The 19,296-nt window shown below is 40.4% G+C and overlaps 1 protein-coding gene across 1 annotated transcript in view; it reads left to right on the top strand.

Annotated features, from left to right (window-relative positions):
- LOC111150884 (serologically defined colon cancer antigen 8) overlaps positions 1–19,296 on the top strand; it is a 259,368-nt gene that overhangs the window by 91,003 nt on the left and 149,069 nt on the right. Inside the window, exons 10-12 of the mRNA XM_022508562.1 lie at positions 3,529–3,681; positions 12,571–12,705; positions 15,556–15,672. Of these exons, the coding sequence (XP_022364270.1) occupies positions 3,529–3,681; positions 12,571–12,705; positions 15,556–15,672 (405 nt within the window). The remainder of the gene's footprint in view (positions 1–3,528; positions 3,682–12,570; positions 12,706–15,555; positions 15,673–19,296) is intronic.

Raw genomic sequence — 19,296 nt, forward strand, 5'->3', positions numbered from 1 at the left:
ATTTGTAAGTTACGTGCTTAAAATATATTGACAATCATTTTAGTTTTGTGGGCTATATAGTTCACAAAAATGAAAACAATTTCATAAATTTTTACGTGAATTTTATATTTAATTTTTTTAAAGATTTTTTTTATCTAAGAGACAGAGAGCACAAGCAGGGGAGCAGCAGGCAGAGGGAGAGGGAGAGGGAGAAGCATACTCCCTGTTGAGCAGGGAGCCTGATTCAGGGCTCGATTCCAGGACCCTGGGATCACGAACTGAGCCGAAGGCAGACGCTTAACCGACTGAGACATCCAGGCATCCCTTAAATTTAATTTTCTTAAGTGTGAATTTTGTTATTTCTCAGAAGATCTTTAATTCCTGAATTGTGAATTCTTCGGTCACAAGGATTTCTAGAAACCTAACCCTAGCACTTGGGAAGAATTTTCATATGTCCTAAAATAGGCTTCCTATTTTAAACAATGGAGTTGACTAGATAGAAATTTGTTTTAGAAAGTGTTTTGACCCCATTAAGACAGTAACCCATACTTGTTGGTTTAATAAAACTAGGGCTGGGAATATCAAGTCCAATAAATTATGTTTTGAAAAATATGTTAATGTGGCCAACGTAGAATAACCACAAATAAAGAAATTTCCCAGAAGAGAAAAGGTCTCTGGAGGATTGAGTCGACTGGGCGGGTCAATAGTGTAATTCCCTCAACTCCTGGAGCTACAGCCATTTCCATCAAAAAGGGGCTGTGCTCAGGGAGAGAAGGAAGCCACCCCTGGGGAACCTCTGGAAGAAATGGAAGCTGCAGTCCCCATATCAACTTGGGCCTCTCTGAAGATCTGTCAGCTAGCTGTAACTGACCATTTACTGACCTCGCTTGTGAGAATTCAGTTATGCCCTTATGGAATGGTTAGATGAGCAGAATCAGGGAGCACAGGATCAGCTGGGCTTCTGGAAACTGGGAGAGGGAGCCCTGGAATGAAAAGATGAAGCTTTGGGGCACCAGGTGGCTCAGTCAGTTAAGCATCTGCCTTCAGCTCCTGTTGTGATCCCGAGGTCCTGAGATGGAGCCCCGAGTCCTCCTTGGGCTCCCTGCTCAGCAGGGAGCCTCCTTCTCCCTCTCCCTCTGTCCCTCCCCCTGCTTGTGCCCTCTTGTGTGCATTCTCTCTCCAATAAATAAATTCTTTTTTTTTTTAAAGGTAAAGTTATAATGGGAAGACTGTATAAACATTTGTTTAGTTCTCCTTGACCTAGTATGTGAGAGCCACGATAAGAGAGCTATCTTTAGAAAGATTAAATTGCTTCTGTAAATCCAAGTGTTACTGATCCTTCATAATTTCTTCACTGGGACCTGGCATATATATTAAAATCAAGACAAATAAAAGCCCTTACTTTTACTTATCTCCTCATCATTACCTCTTCACGGTGGCGAGCCCTAAGAGGGAGAAGCCTTCAGCAATGGTTTTAAGTGATTTACAGCTTCTTGCCTTGTACGTTATACTTTTCATTTATATCCTCTTACCCTGAGATTAGGCCTCTTATGCTGTCAGGATCATTTACTGTTCCTGGTTCCCAAACTGACTGACTTCTTGGAATTGGTTCTTTGGTTCTTCATGTCAGCCCGCTCTTTGATCTTCCGCAGTCCCTTCCGCTGTTCTGTGCTTAATACTGTTGACTCCTGAGTTTTTGTTCAGTGAAGAAGCTTCTGATTGGAAATATTGGTTTGTAGTCAATAGTCATTTCATTTTGTCATGCCAGTGGTATTAGATCTGTGAAAGTTATGAACATTTTTATTAGGTTCATGTAAAGTATTTTTCACAACAGCAATTGTGTTCTGAGGCAAAAAAATCTGAAATTCATAATCTATCCCGCTCCGAGGGCTTAAATTATAGGAAAACTCCACTTTTCCACTTCTTTTATTTATTTATTTATTTATTTAAAAGATTTTTTTTTTTATTTATTTGACAGAGAGAGATCATAAGTAGGCAGAGAGGCAGGCAGAGAGAGAGGGGGAAGCAGGCTCCCCACCGAGCGGAGAGCCCCATGTGGGGCTCGATCCCAGGACCCTGAGATCATGACCTGAGCCGAAGGCAGAAGCCCCAACCCACTGAGCCACCCAGGCGCCCTCCATTTCTTTTAAAATCTAATGGAGAATTTTATTTTATGGACATTCTCAACTAGAATTGAACTTGGGACCAAGTCTGTAGGAGAATCATTTCTCAGTCACTGGATGTGCTTGTCAGTTAATCTGAGACAATTGAGTTTTACCCACCAATTTCATGTCTAGGAGTGTAGAAACTTTCCAGAAGAATTTGAAGTAAATTAGGGTTTAATGGCTTCCAGGTGAAGAGAAGCAAATTCACGTACCCTAGATATTTTATTGTCTGTATTTATTATAGCTTTCACCAGAGGGAAGCAAAGCTATGCATACGTTACCAAGACCACTTCCCTCATCATCCACAACAGATGTGACTATCAAATATATAACTTGATATGTACTTACACAGTTTGTAAGTCATGTGAGACTTGGGTTACTTGGGTTTCCAATTCAGGGGAACACAGCGTTTGAATGAGGTGGATGTCGGATATTGGATAAGAAGCCACTGGAATCAGACTAAGACACCATAGAATGACTCAGAGGTTCTGTGTCAAGCACCTTACATTTATTGGGGTTTTTTTAAATTGGAATTTTGAAATTAATTTCCTATTGGGTATTTTGCATAAAGATAGTAGATGTAGTTAAAAGGAAGTTAGAAAGTTTTTAATTCTAGAAATTCAGAGTGGGAAATTAAGACTAAGGAACAACTGTGGACTTGTAAGTTACCAGCAGTGAAAGATGGCACTTCTCATTTCATAAAACTAGGTAGTAAATGTTGTTTTGAGTCTTTATCTAAATTTTTTATTATTACTATTTTTAAATTATTTTTTACTACCTAATTTTTTATTTTTTATTATTTTTTATTAATTTTTTATTATTACCTAATTTTTACTTTTGTTATGTTTATAAGGAGAGTGAACTAAATCTTATCCTAGTTATATTTAAGGAAACTTAATTATTTGATGATGTTAAAAATAGATGCTGTGTATAATAACAAGTACTTCTCATTTTAAGTTTTGAAGTATTTCACTAATTTTTAACCATAAGCAAATGAAAAGTTAGTTAAATTGGATACCTCTATATTTCGTTTAGTATAAATATGCTATATAATTGAAAAATATTAGATCACTTGATTTTTCTGTTTCTTGTTTTCAAAATTTGGATTCATCTGTGGTGTTCATCAGGGTTCATTAACCTGAATTTTCTTAGTTGCTTAGTAAATATAGCCTTAATTGTGAAAATTGAAATGTGTGAATAAAAGTAACATTTGAATAGTGTTTTAGTTTTGTGAGTGGTATTGACAAATAAATATAAAATTACTCTAATGGGCTTTACAGTGAGTTGCAATGATTTTAAATAAAATTGAAGCTTAATTGTCTCATTTTCCTCTCATTTTTTGCAAAGTCAGAGGCCCTGTTTCACTCCCATCTTCCTCTGGCAGGCTTTAATCCAGTGTGAGCAGTTGAAGAATGAACTGGAGAGGCAGACAGAGCGACTGGAAAAAGAACTCGCATCTCAGCAAGAGAAAAGGGCCTTTGAGAAGGAGACAATGAGAAAAGAAATAATAAAAGAACGGGAGGACATGGGATCAAAGGTACTTGTGGATTCACTTTGTTACCTGCTGCGGCAGAAATGTTTTTGGTGATGTCACCGGCGATGCGCTAGCCTGGCCTTCTTGAATGAACGCTCCGCAAGTAGTGGGTTACTTGTAATCTAGAGTTCATAGAAATTTTCCATTCTCCCACCAATTTCTCAAGAAAAATTATATTCTCAGACCTCTCCAAGTAAAATAAGCAATTCGATTCCGTGATAGGAAATTGTAAGATTATACTTTGATCCCACCATTCTGTTGGATTCCCTCTCTCATGTTTGTCAGACAAAAGCAGGTGCTCTGCAGGTGCCCAGACTTTATTTCAACCTGGGCTACATCCAGGAGAGATGACTCCCCCACCGTATTCCCCCACTCTCAAATTAGACTTGTAGAAGATGAAACACATGTAAGAAACCAAGTAACCAAGAAAAAGTAATTATATACACTGTACAAAGTAGGTTCTGACAAACTGCGTGATGAATAATGACCATAACCAGATGAACACACGGAGGGAAGAGAAGAAAGGCAAAAGGAACAGCGAACACGAAATGGGCAGCGTTTGGAAAAGAGTCATAAACTGGGATACGGAATTAAAACCTAGCTTTAAACTTGCTGTAGTGGGGGCACCTGGGTAGCTCAGTCAGTTGAGTGTCCGACTCTTGGTTTCGATCAGGTCATGATCTCAGGGTCATGAGAGGGAGCCCCAAGTGGGCTCCGTGCTCAGTGTGGGGTCTGCTTGGGATTCTTTCTCCGTCTCCCCCCTCCCTCACCCAGCTCACACGCTATCTCACTTTCTCTCTAAAATAAATAAATCTTTAAAGTTGCTATGATAGAGTAAAAACTGAGCAACGTGGGGTCCGTAAAATCACCAAAACAGCCGTTGCATGTTTTGTTTAGTTTTGTTTTTAAAGCGACTCGCAGTGTGTACCCCCGAATGCTGTGTTATTGTGATACTCCGGTGTGTCATGATCATGTTGCTCAGCACACGGCTCCTGAGTGTCTCTATGTGCAAGGCCAGTGTGTACTCCTGAGGTTATATAAAGAGGAAGATCACAAGTTATGTCCAGGGGTTTTAAGTCACGTGAGTGTTGGAGGCATTTACTGTAAACTCCCTTGTCTCAGCCTTTCGAAAAGTGGCGCATGTCAGAACCTCGCTCTACGTCAGTCTGACCGTCTGCCTCTCTGGCTGGGGCGGGTGATCTGAGCCTTGCAGACAGCGCCACTGTGTGTCATGACCCGGTGTCCGCGGTGCTCCCGCTGCTCCCCAGCAGTCCCGCCATGCAGTCCTCTCCCCCGTTATTGCCGCTCAGCAGATGGTGACTGGAGGGCCCGGGAATGTGCAGTCCCGCTTCCAGAGGAGGGAGAGGAAGACATTAAACACTTCCATAGGTGATTTTTTTTCTTAAAGATTTTATTTATTTATTTGACAGACAGAGACCTCAAGTAGGCAGAGAGGCAGGCAGAGAGAGAGGAGGAAGCAGGCTCCCTGCTAAGCAGAGAGCCTGATGCAGGACTCGATCCCAGGACGCTGGGATCATGACCTGAGCCAAAGGCAGAGGCTTTAACCCACTGAACCACCCAGGCGCCCCCATACGTAATTTTTAATCAAACTCTGATTACTGCAATAAAGGCAGGGGAAGTACAGTAGAGGGGACCAGAGAATGTGAGTCAGGCACATCTGAGTCCAGGCCGTCAGGAGAGACTGTCCTATGGAAGAGATTTTACAAACTCAAAAGGGTTGAGTGGGAGCGGTCGGCTGAAGAGTCGAGGGGAAGAGCTTCACGCCAGGGAAATGACACCCCCAGACTCTGAAGCTAAAGAGCATCTGACTTTTTCGGAATTTCAAGAAGGTGCAGGTGACTGGAGCATGGGAGTGGGGACAGTAGCGGGGGATGAGGCTGGGGTAGTATGTAGGGACCAAAGCACGGATGGCCTTAAAGTGCACGTGATTTTTAATTTTATCCGAAAACTAATTGAACAACTTTAAATTGGGCAGCGTCATGATGCCATTTATATTTGAGAAGCACCATCTGTCAAGAGATTGGAAGGAAAATCAGAATAAATGCCTGGAGATCAGGTGGGAGGTAATTATCCTAGTCCAGGTGGCAATGATGGTATCTTGGGCCCATTTTCAAGGACCATTTTAAATCACTTTTATTCTCCTCAGAATCTCTACTATACCAGCGTTCCCCTCATTCTCAGCAGAGAGCCTTACTTACCTAACGAAAAAACTGAAAACTTCAACCATTTCTCCTATTTCACTTCCCTCTCACTTGTGCCTTCAAGTAAAGTTCTACCAGGATACTAACCCTGTCAGAACAGGAGAAGCTGCCCGCTCATTCATTCCCTTTGCCCTGGATTCCATTCTCTTCCTGCACCTCAGGGAGGTCATTTCTTTTTCTTCTTTTTTTTTTAATGTAAAGATTTTATTTATTTATTTATTTGAGAGGGGGGTAAGGCTGAGGGGGAGGGAGAGGGACAAGCAGACTCTGAGCTTAGCGCAAAGCCTGTCACATGGCTGGATCCCAAGACTCTGAGATCATGACCTGAGCCAAAAGCAAGAGTCGGGTGCTCAACCGACTGAGCCACCCCAGTGCCCCTCAGGGATAGCATTTCTGTCCCCCCCCACCCCCCACTGAATTGTCTTCCTTATGAGGAGAAGCTGCTCAGGTTTCTCTCATCCATTGAAAGAAACAATCTTCTAATCCGGTAGTTCTCAGTCTTGGCTCCACAGAGGCTCCGGAAATCTTACTGTCCATCTGCATCCCAAACTGAGATGTGTAAACAGCCGTGGGTAGGGTCCAGGTGTCAGTATTGTTAAAGTTGTTCAGGGGATTCCAATGTGCAGCCAAGGTTGGAAGCCACCGCAGTGATTCCATGTCCCTCCATGCTCTTCCCCGTGATGGGCACATTTCTCAAAAGGTCTGTCTGTACGTGTCGTCTCCATTCTTTCACCTCTCATTATGTTCACAGAAGCCCTCCTTGTGCTACTTTTAGGGAATACATTTAGTTCTTTTTCCCTTTAAAAGATTCTCTTTCCTTGATTTCTTTGGATCTATATTCTTGATTTGAGAGAATGATGGTGTGTGCCTTTCCATTTTCTCTGAGTTTAAAGTGCCTTTGAGGCAAGGAAGGAAACACATCCTGAAAGCAGCTTGATGGAAAGGTCTAGAGTGTAGCAGAGAGCTTTAGATTCTGGGGTCTTCAGCATTACTGCTGCTCCCAGTTTCATGTATGTGGAATCGATTCCTAAATCTCCAGCTCCCCAGTGAGCTCCCAAACCAGCTTCACTTCCTGTCCTCCCTCTCCCAGGGGAGCCGCCGTTCATCCAGTTTCCAACCCCCAAATCTTGCTGACATCCTTGTGCCCTTTCCCTCCCTCACCCTACTCATCATTAGGTCATCAAATTCTAGTGACTCATGCACCTAGGAATTTCCCATTGCCCTGTCTGTCCACCCCACTGCTATCTGGACCTCAACCCTGGATGATTTCTATAGCCCTGAGCCCCCCTCCTTCCAGTCTCACCTCCCTCTCATCTAAGCCACAGCCAGGATGATCTTTCTAAAATGAACATGTCAATATGTCAGTCTCTTGCTTTAAAATCCTTTCATGTCTCCCTGCAACCCCTTGGATAAAATTTAGGATCCTTTAGAATCACTTGAAAATTCTGTATTTCTTTTTCTCTTTTTGGCTTTCCAGTGTCATCTCCCTCCACTTCTCTTCTTGTATTGCCACCATACTGACCTACCGCACTCTCCGCAGCACAAACATGCCCGTCTGCCATGCTGTGCTTTCATTTCAGGATTTTGCACATGCTTGGCCCCTTGCCCTCTCCAACCGACCCTTCAGAGTCCTTCTAGTTACCACCTACTCCCAGAGATGAATCGAGAGCCTCCCCTATGGGCTCCTATAACTCAACTAACTGCAAATTCTTACTGAATTGTCTGTCTCCCCCAGTTTACGCTGAGTCCCCTGGATGTGTGGTTCATTAATATCGTCATTTCTTGGCATATCCCACTCCCATAGAATGTGCTCCACATGTATTTGTCGAATGAGTGAATGAATAGAGTATAGGGGAAGGGAAAAGTCCCTGTGCCGTCGGAAAGGTATGACTAAGATGTTTGTTCAGAGGGTCAGGACAGTCTGTGTCTGCAAGAGATCATGGAAGATTTTGTGAGGAACATGGTGATTTCACTGAGTTTTAGAGTGTAGGTGGGTTTCAGAAATGCAGAGCACGGGGAGAGGAATGCTGGCTGTAACCGAGTGTGAGGCGTGGAGTGGCAGTAACTGTGTATTGCATGTTGTGTGTGTGATAGAAAATGGGACCCATAGCGAAGACCAGCCTTGGCTGACATTGAATCTCAAGGTCCCGCCCTAAATAAAGTGTCTGAATGAAGAGCTCAGAGTGGTCCTTGCACTTGGGCATGGCCATCACCAGGAGATGGCAGCAGGTGGCTTTGGTTTGGGGTCAAAGGATTTACAGTTGAATGTAGGTTGAGCTTTCTGTGACCTTGAATAATTCATTTGACCTCTCCAGATTTCAGAGGAGTAAGTAAGGGAGTTGATCTACTCAAGGAATTGGTAGGATTAAATCTGAATGTTTCGGAAGGGCCTAAGATACTTGGTTTAGAGTGGACATTTAATAACTTTTAACTCGAGGCTATTACTATTCTTACTCCAGGGAAAGAGAAGCCGCCAGCCAGATGGGATAGATTTCTCGGGCCTCTCTATTAGTAAAGCTGACAGATTTGAATATAAAGCCTGGCTTTACTTTTGATTCATTAGCTTCAATGAACTTCGGCAATTCCTTAATTTTCTGAATCTCATTTTTTTCAACTGAAAATTAATTCAATATAATTCGCCCTTCAAGGGGATGAAAAGAGAGAATGTGTATCACTCGGCCTGGCAGAGGACGTTAATCGAAGCGGGAGACTGAACAATTCATCCTAATGTTGTGAGAGCTCTGTAGTTAGGGCTAAAGCAAGCACCCCCCGCCCTCTTTCTGAGCAGTCAGGAAGGCTTGTGAGACTTTTAGACTTTCTTCCTCTCTTTTTATTATTTTTCTTTCCTTTCTCCTGACTCGTTCTCATTAAATTTCACGTGTGTGGGAAGCTCTAGGAGAGCAGATGTCTTCTACCTAGACAGATTTTGAATCATTCCCCCCATGAACAGTACTTGCTGTGAGTTTGTTTGTTGTCTTCAGTTACGGTCCTTGGCTGTGCCGAGCCCCTGGGTCTGTTAGTTCAATCTGTCATTTATCATACTTAGTGAGCGCCCCCTCTGGTCTACACATTTTTTCAGTTGGTTCCCTTGATAACAGTCCATGGCTAGCATCCTTCATTCTCGCACCTGTTCTGTAGCGACTACCACTTTATACCATGTTCAGGACACCAGGGACTGCTTTAGCCTAAAGATTTCCATCAAGCTCTCCCAGCCTGGGTGTCCTTGTCTCTTGCTTGCCCCTGTCAAAGTTTAAAGGACTTACCTGATGTCACGCCCTGGACATCCAGCAGTGTTGCAGCTGTCTGTGTTCCTTCTGTCTCCGCAACAGATGTGGATGGAGAAGCTCCTGCAGTGTGATGCTGACTTCCAGATGGTGGGCGTGGGGGAAAAGAAGGTGTGACAACAGGAGCGGAGGCCTCAGGAAGTGGGTGACAGGAGGGAGCAGACAGGTAGTGGGCAGAGGAAAGAAGTGATGGGTGGCAGAGGGAGGGAATCAGATGGAGGGAGTGTGATTTGTTACTTGCTTATAATAGAAACTGACTTGGAATTTACAATTAGCAAGTGAATGTCTGCATATTTATTTCAGAAACCACCAATGTTAATATGTTTACCATAAGATATATCTTCACATGTAAGTATGATTTTTAGTAGCTGGTAATTGAAGTTCACTGCTGTTGTGTGGTTCCAGAAAAGCTATAATTACCTTCATAATATGGATACTCATGAACTTGAATTTTTTAAATTAGAGATATAAGTTAGTCTCTTTACTGGTTGCGTTTAACTTCTTTTGACTTTCATTTTGGGGTTCAGATTGCAATATGCATTAGAATAGTTTGTAGCCTGGTATTAGTAAAAGTAATTTTATGTGCAAATTAGATTTTCAGCCAGTCTTTTGAGGATAAGAAGGACATGTGAACAGCCATAAGTCAAATGTACAATTCTTCACAATCCCCGGAAAAGGTAATTAATATATCTACCGTTTAATTAGAAAATCACTACCAGGGCTCATTATTTTCATATGTGTCAACTTGAACTAGTTACATAATTCAAAGGCAATCTTGATTTTTATCACAAACGTTGCGTTATTAATGATTTCAGTTGTAAAACTGAATTCACACCCATGTCTGTGTACTACAGTAAATTTAAAATAATCTTTCCATTTTGTTTTGTTTTGTTTTTTAAAGATTTTATTTATTCATTTGACAGCAAGAGAGGGAACACAATCAAGGGGAGTGGGAGGGGGAAAAGCAGGCTCCCTGCTGAGCAAGGAGCCCATTGTGGGGCTCAATCCCGGACCCTGGGATCACAACCTCAGCTGAAGGGAGATGCTTAGCCAACTGAGCCACCCAGGCGCCCCTAAAATACTCTTTCAGTTTTGTTATGTGCTTTTGTTTAACAGATTAAAAACTGATCGATATCTCTGCGTTTCCCTCTCTAGGAAGGTAGCATTTCTTCTTCACTTTTAAAGCTGCCAATACAAACAAGAAATTAAGAGTCTAGGAAATTTTGACTTCCTGTAGCAGAGTAAAATATCATTGCAAATAAAAGGCTGTAAAGGTTAAATCTAAGATCTAGAAAGCATTTTTCGCCCTGGGAAGAAAACGTAAGAAGCTGACATTCGTAGAGTGGATAGCTCCTCCGAAAACCTGTTTATTCCAATGATCCATTCATTCAACCTGTTTATTCCAATGATCCATTCATTCGTCAAACACTTGTGCCTCCTGAGGAACATGCCCTTGAGGAACTTGTAGTCTAAGGGAGGAAACAACTAAACAGTGAGACAAGTGCGCGGGGCGGGAAGTACACAGGCGTGGCACGTTGTGGTGTGATGGGGATATACGGAGGTGGTGGGGGCAGCGAATCCAGAGAGAGTCAAGATATTAAACCACCAGCACCGCGTGGGCAGCAATCCGTGCGAGTGGATGCCAGCCGCTGACAGCAGGCATGGCTGTCCCAGTACAGAGTAGCAAATAGCAGCCCTGAGTGTGGGAAGGGGCTCCTGTTTTGTGCTGGGAGGGAGAGGTCGAAGAAACCTTCCCAAGGAGAGGGAATGATGGCTAAGAAGAGGAATGGGGGTAGCTAGGGAACAGGAGGGTGGGTGGGGTTTTTCAGGAAGTGCCAAAGCCGCCTCTGTTGGTGTTGGGAGGAGGGGAGTAGGATGCACAGAACCCCAGTAGTTCTCTCTAAAGATACCCGCCTCTCCAGCTCTCCCGTCTGGTCCTTTTATCCTTCCATTTGGGAGAAGGGTTTAAGACTTCCCCGATTTCTTTTCTTTCTTTCTTTCTTTTTTTTTTTTTCCGTAAGATTTAATCATTTTTAAGATTTATTGATTTGAGAGAGAGAGTGTGTGCACACGTGTGAGCTTTGGGGGAGGGGCAGAAGGAGAAGGAGAGGAGAGAATCTTAAGCATGTTCCCTACTGAGTGGGAGCCCAACGTGGAGCTCGAACCAGGACCCTGAGATCATGACCTGAGCCAAAACCAAGAGTCTGATGCCCAACTAACTGAGCTGCCCAGGCTCCCCAGACTTCTCTGATTCCTTGACATCGCCTCTGAAATTTATTCATATCAGTCCCTTCTGCAACTTGTATAGATTGTCTGTCACCTTAAAGTTTCAACCCAAACTTTGGTCTTACCATCTTACATGTGTTTCCCAAAATGAGGGTAGAGACCAGGGAATGAATGGAAAGGAAGTACATATTTAAGTCGTGGGGGATGGGTGAGTTGAGGAAGTGGAAAAATGGGCATACCCAGTCCACAGAGAAATGGCTTAAGAGCGAACCCAGTGGCCGTGCCAACACTCCCATTAATTCAAGATTTTTTTTATATAGTAGTATATTAGTCTCAGGTGTACAACATAATGATTCAACGGTTCTTTTTTTTTTTTTTAAGATTTTATTTATTTATTTGACAGAGGGAGAGAGAGATCACAAGTAGGCAGAGAGGCAGGCAGAGAGAGAGGGGGGAAGTAGGCTCCCTGCGGAGCAGAGAGCCCGATGCAGGCCTCAATCCCAGGACCCCAGGACCCTGAGATCATGACCTGAGCCGAAGGCAGAGGCCCAACCCACTGAGCCTCCCAGGCACCCCTGATTCAACAGATCTATACATTGCTCAGTGCTCATCAAGATAAGTGTGCTCTGAATCCCCTTCATCTATTTCACCCATCCCCCACCAACCTCCCCTCTGGGGGGAGGCTTGTTCTCTGTACTTAAGAGTCTGTGTTTTTTCTTTGTCTCTTTTTTTTTTTCTTTGTTTTGTTTCTTAAATTCTCCAAATGAGTGAAATCATATGATATTTTGTCTTTCTCTGATTTCTTTCACTTAGCATTATGCTAAGTCCATCCATGTTGTTGCACATGGCAAATTCTCATTCTTTTTTATGGCTGAGTAATCAATGTTCTTAATATTTATTGTGTCAGGGGCACCTGGGTGGCTCAGTGGGTTAATTCTCTGCTTTCGGCTCAGGTCATGATCCCAGGGTCCTGGGATCGAGACCTGTATCAGGCTCTCTGCTCAGCAGGGATCCTGCCCGCCACCCCCACTCTCTGCCTGCTGCTCTGCCTACTTGTGATCTCTCTCTCTGTCAAATAAATAAATAAAATCTTTAAAAATATATATATATTTATTGTGTCAAATGGCGTTATGGTTTAGGACTTCTATTTCCTCTTACAGATGTTGTCCCTGTCTCAAAACATTGCCCAACTGGAGGCCCAGGTTGAAAAGCTTACGAGAGAGAAGATTTCAGCTATTAATCAGCTTGAGGAAGTTCAAAACCAGCTTGCTTCCAAAGAAATGGATGTCACAAAGGTACAAAGTGAGATTTTAGTTTCTAATTTTTTCCTAATGTACGAAGCCCAGAAAGCAGTTTGGAGTGGAAAAGTTTTGTTATTTAAGATAGTGAAGATCCGCGTAATGATCATGAAGCCAGCATTTACTTATTATTGATAGACCCTCTGATGGGTGCTGCAAATGCAGAAGATGAATTAGACACAAATAATGTCCTGGAAGAACTCAAGGTTAAATGGCTGAGAGAGACTTGTCAGTAAGCAAGTTTCATTATTTTAATCATTGAATATTTGATAAAACTTATGTTTCTAAATTAGACGGGAGAGATATTAAACACCAGAGATCGCATGGGTTTGGTCTCCACAGTGATAGTAAAAGAGATTTATTTACCACATGAAGAATGTGCTTAACATAAAAAATTCTCCACCTCCCATTCCTTTTCAACCCGGACTCTAAAATCAAAGCTCCAACACCAAGTGTCTTATTTTAATGCTTTAAAATATCAGTGTCAAATAAAATCTTAAAATAAAATATCACGGTGTCTGCGCTATGGGTATTACAAGCTTGTAAACCAAAAACTAAAATGTTTAATAGTCTTTGCTGGTTACTCTAAGGTACATATTTATGGAACACTAAAGTTCATGTAGATTTCAGCAATAAGTTGCTTTAAAAGTAATAAACTAAATATAGGCATGCATGATGTAATAAATTCAATCGATTGATTTTTTTTACCAGTTTACACAGATGATTTTGTTTGAAATACATACCTTTTCATACTGCATTTTACTTGTCAGTATATCTTCCTAAATGTTGACACATTTGTAATGCCATTGTTGCTTTATGACTTAGTAATTAAACTTACCTTTAATTTATATACAGAAGAAACAAAGCCTATATTTTCTTATTTTTCCCTTGAATTTCTGTAATTCTCCATTTGCTTTCTAAAATTCAAGCTAGCTAACATAAAAGTTTTAAAATACCATATGTTCCAATATCCTAAATGTGTTTGTGTGAAGGTAGGGGTAGAAGTAAAAGGAATGGATATCGAGGGCTGGCTGTGGTTAATCCAGATTTATAGGGGAAAGCTCGTGGTGAGAGGGTCCAGTCCATTGTAGGGAGAGAACTTTCTGTTGGAACATGTACAGTAAAGATACTCCCTCTGTCTTTAGAACCTTCCAGAAAGACTCAAGCATTAGAAGCATTCCTTGTGTGACTCCAACCCTGAGATATCATTCTACTTCAATTTAATTTGCCAGTTTGTTTTAGATAAACTTAAGGGTTATGGATTAACTTAGCAGGTGCTAAAGTGAAAGTAGTAAGGCAAGGGAACTTTAAAAATAAAATTAAGGGATGAAATAATTTTAAATAAAACCGAATGCTTAGACATATAATGATAAACAATAATTTTGTGTTGGTATTGGGTTTGAAACACAATGACTGGGTAATTTTTTTTTTTTTTTGGTACTATCAATTGGGTTTTTTTCATTTCATTCATGTGTTTAAATCAAATAAATTGGAATAAGAATAAGAAAGCAAGCAAATTGGGGCCTTAATTTTTTTCTGTCATTCTTAATTTTAAACTTTATTTATCTTTAAAATTAATAACTTTTTGTAAATTACTATTTTTATTTTTTTCTGAAATGAGAGGGGTCAGCTCTGATACATTCAAGGCATCTGAATTTCAAATCAATTTTTTTGTAATTTTATTCTTTTTCTAGCATTTTGAGGGGCACTGGGGAGAAAAACTTACTTTCCTCTGTCTTGTCACTATAACCTTTAGACACAGATTTGTTTATTTTTCAAAGTATATTTTATTTGAACATGGGAGATAAAGGTTTTGTAAGATTCTGATACCTCAGTAATGATAAAAACTAATTTCTGAAGTTCTAATCAGTTTTGGAGAAATCCCCAAATTGAAAAGTTTCAAGCAACTATAACCTTTGGATGATACATGATTTTTAAAAAGTTGTATCTGTAAATCAAAGACTGAATTAGCAGACTTGTGTGTTAATTAATCTCTCTGCAGGTTCTCAGTTATCTCAAAGGCTCATAATTTCTTTGTTTAGATTTATCTGCTGGTTGGATTTTCCAAATATATTTACCTGTCTGTAGAAGCCCTGGATTGAAAAAGAAAATTGTATAAAGGATGAATCATGACACTTTTAAGATGCTATGTGTATTCATTATTTAATGATATGTTAAAATCATTTCACTTAAATGTTGTATTTTCCTTTTATGTTGAATGCTACAGTTATAAATAGTTCCTGTCCGTGCCGTTTGTCAGACAGTGTTTATTAACTTAAATACATCACACAGTTCTTAAGATTGACATTGTCTACAAGGATTACAGTAACTACTGCGTTCTACTATACACCTTAATACCATACGGTCTCTTAGCAGAGAGAAAAATTCCTTTATAAATTTCCTTAAATAAAAGCCTAACTGATCAAATCTTTAAAGGAAAACTTTACTATATAGACTGTATATTTAAACCATAACAATTTGAATGGATAGTCACATAGCTTAATATTTTAATTAATGATTTTATCTACATAAAATGGAGACGATAATGCATTTTGGATGATAATATGCAATTGAAAATTATTTTACACAAAAAATATTGGGCACATTACTTAAACTTCCTAGTTATACATTTCTTTATCATAATTTGAAATTGTTAAATTCATTGATACCTGATATTGCCTCCACATCTTAACAGAATACATTGACTATTCTAACCGAAAAGGCCGTGCTTAGGAAAGTTCTACTGTACTTTATGCGTATGACCTCTAGGGGGCACCAAAAGATCTGATTGCAGGCATGGCCTGGTAGATTCCCGCAGCTATTGATCTAGTTTTTACAATCTAACAGGTGTGTGGGGAAATGCGCTATCAGTTGAATAAAACCAAAATGGAGAAGGATGAGGCAGAGAAGGAGCACAGAGAGTACAGAACAAAAACTAAAAGGGATCTTGAAATTAAAGATGAGGTAAGAGATGACAAGTGTAACTACAACGATTAAAGACATAATTAAAGATGTAAGTTATTTATTTCTATTATATTGCTTCTAACTAATGGAACAATCCCGTTTATACTATTAAAAGAATTTCATTTATACTTGCCTAAAATTATCACCTTTCACATGAAATGGTGAGAATACAACTGCCTGCATATAAAATCCCAATCTGACAGGTCATAAATATACATTTGGATATGTGTATCTATTACTTACAAAAGTAAAAAAAAAAAAAAGTTCTAATGCACAGTTTGAACCTAAAATATACGTACATAAAGTTCTTGAAAGATGCCAACTTGAATCCAATTTTAAGTGAAAAAAGTTTAAAATTTGTAAGATGAGATGAGTTGATATGTAAATATGTCAATCAACTTGATTGTTGGCAGAGCGAAACCAGTTTTAACTAAGATAACCATGAATACGTTTGCTCAAGAAGCCTTAAATACAGGGAAATTAGAAATGTTAGGGGGAAATGCTGCTTACTTCCATTTCAGTTGAACAGATGTTTTATGTTATATCTTTGTTGAGATCGTGTAGCTACTCCAATTTTAATTGATGACATGGATAAAGTTTTGAGAGAGGCAGTTCTAATAGACTCACTTTGGGTTTTCTACTTTTGTGTTACAGTATAGAACATTGAAGGTTTTCATTCTTTATGTTCAATGGAAGCAGATTGATAAATCTATTCAGTAAAATGAGTTCTCGGTTTCAGTATTTTTTTTTTTAAAACCACAATTAAAAGTAGGTAAACTTTAAAGTATTTTTTTTTTCAAATGTATTTCTAGTTCATAGCTTTTACCATGCTTTCCAGCATCTTTTCCCTTTCAACCCAGTGAACTCTCTATGCAGATGATGTAAAGACGATTGGGGAAAGTATTAAAAATGAAAGTGATAATGAAATTTAGTACTTGAAAAAGTTTTTCAAGTCGTAGCTGAAATCCCTGGCACTAAATTAACATCTGAACAACCAGAATCAGATTCTGCTTTTGTACCACTATATTCAGAGTGTTATGAGTTTTAATTTTGAGAATTTTCATTATTAACGTATACAGATAATGAAACTGTTTTGTTGCATCCAGCTGGGGGCGTGCCTGATAGTGGAATGGAAAATGCTCCTTCAGCAACGGAAGGTCTAGCACTACCAAACCAAACAGAACTTTCCTTTCCTGACATATTATGACTTTTTTTTTTCTTTAAAGGTTATCTTGGTATGCTCACCAGGCATTCTTATATGCTTTTGTATTATTCTATAATGTCTGCCCAACATAACAACTTGAACTAATTAGAAAAAAAAAATAAGACTATCTGAGTTATTTAAAATTCCAGGATGATGTTCTAGGGAGACAAAACAAGGTCAGAATAATAATAATAACGTGTAGAAGTATTTGTAATGTCTGTCTTTCAGAGCTCTAACTCGTTGCAACAATTACCCAACAATGATAGGGAGGCCAAAGTGGCAGGATTTTTAAAGAAGGCTTTTTCATTTGTAAACATTTCTTGCTTCCTAGTCAAACATTAGCAGTTTCATAATGATTTCTAGTGTTGCTTTTAGATAAAGATGTGCCTTCTTAGGAGGTCACAAGGGGGTAGGAATAAAACCTTGGAATGGTTACAAGGGGTTTGTGATGGGATGTCCTTGTTATCGTTTTCTCTGGGACAGAATGTGGGGAAATCTTAGAGGTGCTCTTTGTAACTATTTCGTACTGAACAGGCAGCTTCAGAAAAGAAAGTGGTGGTGTCTCGTTCCGTGCATGATCTGGAGGAGCAAAGCAGTGATTGTTCTTTGGTCTTTCAGCCATGACCTGACCTTCTGTCTCTAAGACCAAAGAGCTGCTTTGCTTGGCCACCATCTGCACTCAAGAGAGAAATTTACATTCAACTTCTCAAAGCTGTGCATGTTGAGCATTTATCGGAAATACTTAGAGTAATAGACAGCGTATTTAACTTTTAAAGTGGTGCACATCGTGCAATTCAGCCCAACAAGAAGGCCATCTCCTGGTGTACAGACAAAGCGTTCCTTGTAATATAGTCATTTTGTTCATATTTTTGTTAATCTGGCTTCTCGATACGTCTCTAAAGTAGGTGGGAAACTGTGAGATTGGAATGTGGTAAGAACAAGAGCTTTTTTGATGTATACAAAACAGGGCAAATGGTTGACCACCAAAATAATTTTCTTTGTGACCCGAGCCTTGACTCTGGCATAATTAGAAGGAAGGGTTAGGGGAGGAACAATAGCGATCTCTTCCTCCCACTTTCTCCTTTTCTTCTTTATATTGTATCAGGAGCCCATGGGCAGATTATCCTTCCCATCAACTCCTTTGTACCTCTTCAGCGGAGAGCGCTCCTGCCAGTCTGAGAGAACGCTTCTCGCACAAAAAAAAAAAAAAAAAGACATTTGGTATGGAGGAGAATGAAAAATCTGTGCCCTAGTTTTTATTTGAAATTTTTCCGTAGGCAACAGGTACACACACACACACATACACACGGAGTCCATTATGGGAGTTGAAAAACATATAAAAAAATGTCATAATGAGTTCCCACACATCCATCACCTAGGTTAATCATTTTGCCAGTCCTGTTCTAGCTCACATGTTTTCTCTCCTCCTTCATCTTCTCTGTCACTGTCTGTTTCTTCATCCTCTCTTCCACAGCCTGTTCATCTGTCTCCTTCTTCTGTTGCTCCTTTTGCTGAAGCATTTGAGGCAGATCTCAGACATGATGTTATTTCACCCGTGAACCCCTCAGCCTGTGTCTCTGAAAGATTTTTTTTTTTTTGTAATCGCTATGTCGTTGTCACCCCTGACAATACTAACAATAATTCTTTAAAATCTCATCATGCCCGGCCCATACTCAGGCTTATTCTGACCATCTCCGTCGTGCCCCTTTCACAGCTGGTTTATCCAAACCCGACACGCAGGTGTGTTTAGTATGTCAGAATGTTATGGGTTTATCTTCTTTAACAGGGAATAAGGGGATATCCCAGCAAAATTTCAACTTTATTATCTGTTGGTGTCCTATTAAATTTCATACATACGTGTCAGCGATGCTTTATACAAGGTGACTTGTTGTCGTTCTGAAGAAATAAGAATTCCTCCTACAGCAGCTGCGTGAGGGAGGTGACCCCATGTGGCAACCCCAGTCAACAGATCCCTTTAGAGTCGGAAACCCACAATTCGTAATTAACTTCCGAGCCTTACGTTTAAGGTTGGGGAATGCTGCGGGAAGCCCTCTTACATAGTGCTTCCTAAGTGGAAGTTTCCTTGCCACCTTCCCTTCTAGTACATGAATCTCAGAAAGTGATTCTTCAGAGCACAGAGGGGTGAGCGGGGCATCGTGTAAAAGGAAAATGCAGGGGCCTGTGTCCAAAATGCAGGAAGAAAGTGCTGCTAGAGATATTACAATATAAAACATTGTCCTTTCTTCTAGAATGTCTCTCTCTCTTCCTCTTCCTCCCTTCCCTTTTCTCTCTACCTCTTGCCCAGTATTTGCTGTTTGACTTCGGACCATGTCCCGCACAGGCATGCTCGTTGGGGAGCGCAGGCCTGGTGGGACCCAGATCAGGAAGGGCAGAGACCCCGTGCTGGATCTCCCGAGTGC

This window comes from Enhydra lutris, unplaced genomic scaffold, assembly GCF_002288905.1.
Source record: "Enhydra lutris kenyoni isolate GAN:26980312 unplaced genomic scaffold, ASM228890v2 scaffoldscaffold24, whole genome shotgun sequence".
NCBI lineage: Eukaryota > Metazoa > Chordata > Mammalia > Carnivora > Mustelidae > Enhydra > Enhydra lutris.